Below are 6000 nucleotides of genomic sequence, written 5' to 3'. Positions count from 1 at the left end.
CGGCCTATAGCCGCGGAGTCCTCACCGCCGGAAGCTCTCCGGTATTCTTGGATAGGTCCAGCCAATCCTGAGAGGCCTGCTTTCGTAAGGTTCCTCCAAAACGGATCCGGCGGGCGAAGGCTGGAGACGAGAGGAAGGATTGGCAGGGCTTGCCCACGCCGCCGTGGAGGGTGAACTCGCGCCTGTGCTCAGTGCTTAGCGAGTTACGTGAGGCATCGTATTCCCGGCTCCCGTACCACACTAGTCTATAAACTGGGGAAGCGAGGTCCAGAGGTTGGAAGCGCTTACTTTAGGATATCAAAAGATCGGCGCAAGTAATTAATCAAGTCTCAGTGCAGAGGCCAAATACAGAGCTCCTGGCAGCCAGTACTTGTGCGCAGCTCCGCCCCTCTCTAAAAGGCGAAGCAACCTGGCCTGACCCTTGCCGAGACCTGTCGTGAGGCGGAGCAAGCGCGGAAGGCTTGGCGGGGAGCGCTGCGCCATGGAACCTGACGGGACCTATGAGCCGGGCTTCGTGGGTATTCGATTCTGCCAGGAATGGTGAGGCAGGGGCAGCAGGTGTGGAAGGGGAGCAAGTAATGGTCCCGAGACTGACCTCTGACTTCCCCCTCCCAACAGTAACAACATGCTTTACCCTAAGGAGGACAAAGAGAACCGCATTCTGCTCTACGCGGTGAGCGCGAGACCGCGGGTTCCCCAGTCTTTCCCCAGGGGTCGGCGCGTTCTCTTCATGGCCCCGCCTTACTCACGTGACCCCTCGCTCCCTGTACGGCCCCGACCGACCCTGGTCTCCTCTATCCCGAAAGGAATTCTTTTTCCCTGTCTTTCCCACCCCCGAGGTGATGCTCGATACACCCCATTATCCCAACCTCGAGACTCCATCCCCTCCCTAATCAGTTTCTCCACGGAAAACCTTGCCCTCTCTCCCAATCCCATGGGAGCTCCATGGGGGAGCTCTCCGTGACCCCCTTCCTGCCACACTCGCGCTCCCGCAGTGCCGGAATTGTGACTACCAGCAGGAAGCCGACAACAGCTGCATCTACGTCAACAAAATCACGCACGAAGTGGAGTGAGTGGCAGGGCTGGGGTTTAGGGGCGGGGTTGTTGGCTTGGGAGCCCCTATCAGAGCATCATTATTCACCCTCTTCTCCCTTAGTGAACTGACCCAGATCATCGCTGACGTGTCCCAGGACCCTACGTTGCCGCGGACCGAGGACCACCCGTGCCAAAAGTGAGCGTGCAGCTGGTGTCCAGGACTGAGAGTGGCTGGTCCTCACCCAGCGGAGAGAGGAGGAGGGAGGAGGAGGGAGGAGGAGGAAGGAGGGAAGGGTGTGGTAGTGGCTGTGAGTGGCTGTCTGCCCGCACAGGTGCGGTCACAAGGAGGCGGTGTTTTTCCAGTCACATAGTGCCCGTGCCGAGGTGAGTGGCATGAGGAAGGCTTTCTAAATATCCGGGGCTTGGTCCTTCCTGGGAGGACCTGGGAGGAGGGAATACCAATACTGAGGGGAGCCTGCTCTTCCTGGCGTCCTGAGCTGGACCCTTACCAATGAGGAAGGCCTCCTTGTCTGTTTTTGAGGGGTGAGGCTAGCTGGATGCAGGTTCCGTGTTGTGCCCTCCCGAGGGTCCACACAGTTCCTAACTGTGCATCCTTTTTGCCAGGACGCTATGCGCTTGTACTACGTGTGCACAGCCCCACACTGTGGCCACCGCTGGACGGAGTGAACCACCCTCCCTCAGTAAAAAATGCTCTGTTCTGTGTTTGTGTCCTGTGTTTATTTGCCTCTCACGGGTTGGACGCAGGGTGCGGTCTCAAGCAGCACGGTGCAGGGCACAGTGCTGCTCATAAGCGTCGGGCCTTGGGCTGGTGAAGCCACAGTCCTCGCACACATGCAGCTTCTCACGGCGCTGACGGTAGGCGTAGCTGGCCGGCTGCCCATGCACCTTGGCGAGATGAGTTTCAAGCGAGCAGCGCTGTGTAAATGCTTTCCAGCAAGCTCCGCAACGGAATGGTCGGATCCCTGGGCAGGTAGGCAGAGGGGGAGAGGACAGGGGGATGACCTCAGACCAAAGCCAACCCACCTTGCCCTCCATTCCTGCTCCAGGTTCTGCTGACTTCACCTACATCCCATTATCTGCAACCTCAGTGTAAACATGGGCCAGACATCTGCGTCATCATCACTCACCAGGTGGTTCCTTCCCCAGGATCCAGGAGGGCAGTGGGAGGGAAGGCCTCCCACCCTTCAGTCTGGGGCCTGAATCCTGTAACCAGTGCCTGTCTTCACACCCTTCAGCAGGCCCCTACCCTGGGACTACCTTACCTGATGGCTGGATCTCTGCCTCACAAAACACAAACGAAAACTCCACATCCAGGGCACCTCCCTCCATTTTGTCCCACCCCCACCCAGGGCCCAGCAGCCCCTCCATGCTCTTGCCACTACGCACCTGTGTGAGTCCTCATGTGGCGCTTGAGGTCAAAGGCATCGTGAAAGCCCTTGCCACAACAGCTGCACAGGTGGCGGCGCGCAGGGCTATGGCACTTGAGGTGCCTTGTCAGCATGCGCTGCAGTGGGAAGGCCTTGGGGCAGAACGGGCAGCCAAGCATCCCAGGGTCCTTGGGAGTGGTGACCAAAGTGCCCTGCATGGGCTGTGGGAGGGACGTGGGAGTTAGACACACACACACACACACACACACACACACACACACACACGAGTGAACTGAGCACCTAGAACTAGGAACCATGGAGGTCTGGGAAGGCCAGAGACTGTTCGTGGGCAAATGCCATCCTTTCTCCAACATCTTCCCTGACCATGCCCCATTGCCCTCACCTTACTTTATTTTTTCCATAGCACGTACTATTTACCAACATAATATGTACTTTCTTAATTTTATTGTCTATACCTAGATTATAAACTCCAGGAAGGAATGAATTTTTGTCACTCCTGCTGAATACCCCCCATCGCTTTGAACAGTTCCTGGCTCTCAATAAGTACTGAACTGAAATAGTCTTGAGCATACTTTACATTTGGCTAGTGCTGTCCTTCCAGTGCATGCACAGAATATCTCCTCTAAAAGGCTCTCAATCGCATCCCCATCCCTATCCTGCTCCTGTCGCCTTGTCTGATCCTCTGCCCCACAGGTTGGAGAGATCCCTAATAGGAACTGTGGCTGCCCACCCTGGGGAAATGGTGTTTGGGATGAGGGCTAACAGCTCACTGAAAGGCACTCTGAATGGAGAGAACAAAGGGTGGGAAGGTCCCGAGGCTGGAAGGACACGCAATGGGCGTGGGGAGTGAGGGAGGGTCAGGGTCTGTCTAAGCTGAGTGGGCAGGGGTGAAATTGAGCAGGGTCTTGGGGGCCACCTGCAGACTCACCGCTGCCCAAGAGTCCCCAAGGCTGGAAGATTGGTGTGCTGGTGGCCCCTCCAGGCTTCTGCAGGCTGAGAAGAGAAGCCCAAGAGTAATGCTTTGTGTTTCTCCTGCCCCTCACCCCCAGGCCTAGTGAGGGCCCCACCTGGGACATAGGCGTCTCCCCGGAGCTGGTCAGGCAGGTGGCTCCAATTGGGTGGTTGCAGGCGCCTACTCCTGACCAGGAAGGCACGAGGCATCACCTCCAGGAATGGTAGGATGGTTACACGCACAGGCACACGGTGCTGTCTCCTCCACCTCCTGTGAGACCTCAGGCCCGGGTGACCTTCCCAAGGGGAAAAGGAGGGGGCAGCCATAAAGGAGCCTCATTCTCTCAATGCAAATTTCATGACAGGCCCAGGGAGCAGACTCAGTTGGCTCCAATTACCTCTGTCTTGGGGCCCACCATTCCTCCCCCTTCTGTGAAAGATTCCTGAGGGTATTCTCCAGACTCCCGGGGGTGGGTGGGTGGGGGGCAGATAAGCAGTAGGACCACCGAGGAGGTCAAGCAAGGGCACGACGCAGCCTAGGCAGGTCTTGGGGGTGGGTAGAGGAAACGGAGACCCCAGGGGTTTTGAGTGTCTTCTCATAGTACCGGCAGGGCCAAGGATCTAAAGGTGTGTTTGCCAGGCAAATCAGTCAGTACTGGACATCCAACTGCCTGCTCGGTTATTCAAATCACAGCAGCTGTCTGAGAAAGGAGGGGAGGGGGTGACTGATTGCTCCAGAGGATGGAGGGACAGCGGGGTCTAATAGTTTAGGACAGAGTAAGGATCCAGCAGGAAGCTGTGCATCTTCCAGCAGGAAGCACCACCTCTCTGACCCTCAGATTCCCAGAACTGATGTTCAGCCAGAAGCACACTGTTCAGGTGTAGCAGGCATTAAAACACTAGTTTGTTAACAGTCCAGCTCCTGGTGAGTGCCTGGGACACCTCTCCCCGACTCCCACGTGCCAAAAACAGCTGGAGGCTCTGAGGACCTTACCTCAGCATTCTGGCCAGGCTGCGTTCTAGATTGGTCAGTGGCCTCTTAACCAGGGGATAAGGATTTTGAACATTCCTCCTCATGCAGTTACTCTCGTTTATTCACCCAACAATTCTCTGAGCTCCAACTATAGACCAGGTATAGCTTAGTTCATGGGGGACACACACCAGTGACTGCCCAGAATGACCAAGACCTGATGGGGAAAGCACAGGCAGAGCGATCCAAGCTGTGATGGGGAGAGTGCAGGAGGACTGAGGGAGGGAGGAAGAGGTTCTTGATCCAGCCTAAGGGTTGAGAGACAACTTCCTGGACATGAGCCCTGGAGAAACAAGAGGCTTAGGATGAAAGGGGAGAATGTTCTAGGCAGAGGGAACAGTCTGTACATAGGCTTGGTGATGAAAGAAGCAATATTTATTCCTTTATTCACATTCCCTAGAGTTAGTCCTGCTGATTCATTTGGGGAAGTGAGGGAGGCAGCCCTGAGAGTCTGCTAGCCCAGAGCTTTGCCACTTTATTTCTGCAGACCTGGGACAAGTCATTTATCGCTGAGCCTGTTTCTTCATCTGGAAAATGGGACTAACGAGTCTCCCTATTTCCAACTTGTGTTGAAGATCCATGCAGACAGATCATGTGGGGGAGAATGCTGAGCATGGGATCAGGCAAGTGGCAGACATATAAACAGAGGGGTTGTTAGGAAGTCTCGTGGGGCGGCGGGACTAGGTGAGTTTCTGTGTTTCAATTGACCCGTCTGCAAAATGGGGCTTTAAGTGTTTGCCATTTCACAATTGTTGGATTTCACGTAGCCATGACTGCTTTGCCTGGCACAGGTCTGGCAGGCCAGTATCTAGGAGCTGTCCAATGTGGAGTGCAGGGGCCAGGTTACACTAGAGAATGAACTGGTGAAGGGGGAGCCCCATTCTGTTTCTGCTCAGGTGCCCAGTTCTCCATGCCCAACATATGTCTCGTGGGGGAATCGATTCCTGTGTGGTTGCGGAAAACATATTAGAGAGGAAATCTGGAGTTGGGTGTCTTTATTTGCCCCCAGGCTCCCTTTCTGCCCCGCTCTGTGTGGGAGGCTGACCTGGGTGGGCAGCATCATCTGAGCTCCTATGCCCCCTGGCTTCCAGTTGGGTACGAACAATGGGGGTGGGGGCATGCAGATGTGGGAAGGGATTCCCCCACATCCGGCTCCCTGTCGGGCTGCCAGAGGCACAGGACCCCTCAGGGCAGCCCTCTCTCCAGGAGTCGCTCTTCTGGGTTTCACTTCACTCCCTGGTGCTCATGGGCGGGGGTGTGTGACAGCTCTCTTCTGGTACCAGGTCCAAGGTACTGAGGTTTCATTCTTCCCTGCCCGCTGCTTTGCAATTATTCCTTCACTAAACTCTCTGAAATGTCCCACGTGAACGTGCTGTCCTCTTCCCACTGAGATCCTATTGGTCCATAAACCACCTGCATGCATATTCATCAGCAGTGGTTTCTTAAGCAGCCGGTTTGTCCAACAGAAAGTCTGGTCTTCCTGGGGCTGAAGAGCTTGGCATTAGGAAGTGGAGAGTGGCAGATACACTGGATTCTCTTGAACTAGCAGCCCGCCTCCTTTTGTACTGAGAACCC

At 55.7% G+C, this 6000-nt stretch overlaps 2 protein-coding genes across 2 annotated transcripts; one reads left to right on the top strand and one right to left on the bottom strand.

Annotated features, from left to right (window-relative positions):
• Positions 1–91: 91 nt before the first annotated feature.
• POLR2I (RNA polymerase II subunit I) lies at positions 92–1756 on the top strand. The gene is made up of 6 exons (XM_053667591.1): positions 92–540; positions 619–673; positions 996–1069; positions 1157–1231; positions 1368–1419; positions 1660–1756. Exons 1-6 carry the CDS (start codon positions 482–484, stop codon positions 1720–1722), a joined length of 378 nt encoding a protein of 125 aa, XP_053523566.1. The 5' UTR covers positions 92–481; the 3' UTR covers positions 1723–1756.
• Positions 1757–1809: 53 nt separating this feature from the next.
• Positions 1810–3605, bottom strand: OVOL3 (ovo like zinc finger 3). The gene is made up of 4 exons (XM_053667621.1): positions 3512–3605; positions 3361–3437; positions 2443–2644; positions 1810–2018 (listed from the first exon to the last, which is right to left on the bottom strand). The coding sequence occupies exons 1-4, from the start codon at positions 3603–3605 to the stop codon at positions 1810–1812; spliced, it is 582 nt and encodes a 193-aa protein (XP_053523596.1).
• Positions 3606–6000: the final 2395 nt, after the last annotated feature.

This window comes from Artibeus jamaicensis, unplaced genomic scaffold (genome assembly GCF_021234435.1).
Source record: "Artibeus jamaicensis isolate MK-2021 breed Jamaican fruit bat unplaced genomic scaffold, CSHL_Jam_final contig_470, whole genome shotgun sequence".
NCBI lineage: Eukaryota > Metazoa > Chordata > Mammalia > Chiroptera > Phyllostomidae > Artibeus > Artibeus jamaicensis.
The sequence above is the reverse complement of the archived record's forward strand: the minus strand, read 5'-3'. Positions and strand labels throughout refer to the sequence as shown.

Coding starts and splice junctions, on each gene's coding strand:
- POLR2I (XM_053667591.1), top strand. CDS start 482: ATGGAACCTGACGGGACCTATGAGCCGGGCTTCGTGGGTATTCGATTC. Junction 1,232..1,367: donor GAGGACCACCCGTGCCAAAA/GTGAGCGTGCAG, acceptor CTGCCCGCACAG/GTGCGGTCACAAGGAGGCGG. Junction 1,420..1,659: donor CACATAGTGCCCGTGCCGAG/GTGAGTGGCATG, acceptor CCTTTTTGCCAG/GACGCTATGCGCTTGTACTA.
- OVOL3 (XM_053667621.1), bottom strand. CDS start 3,605: ATGCCTCGTGCCTTCCTGGTCAGGAGTAGGCGCCTGCAACCACCCAAT. Junction 3,438..3,511: donor GGGAGACGCCTATGTCCCAG/GTGGGGCCCTCA, acceptor TTCTCTTCTCAG/CCTGCAGAAGCCTGGAGGGG. Junction 2,019..2,442: donor CCACATGAGGACTCACACAG/GTGCGTAGTGGC, acceptor CTACCTGCCCAG/GGATCCGACCATTCCGTTGC.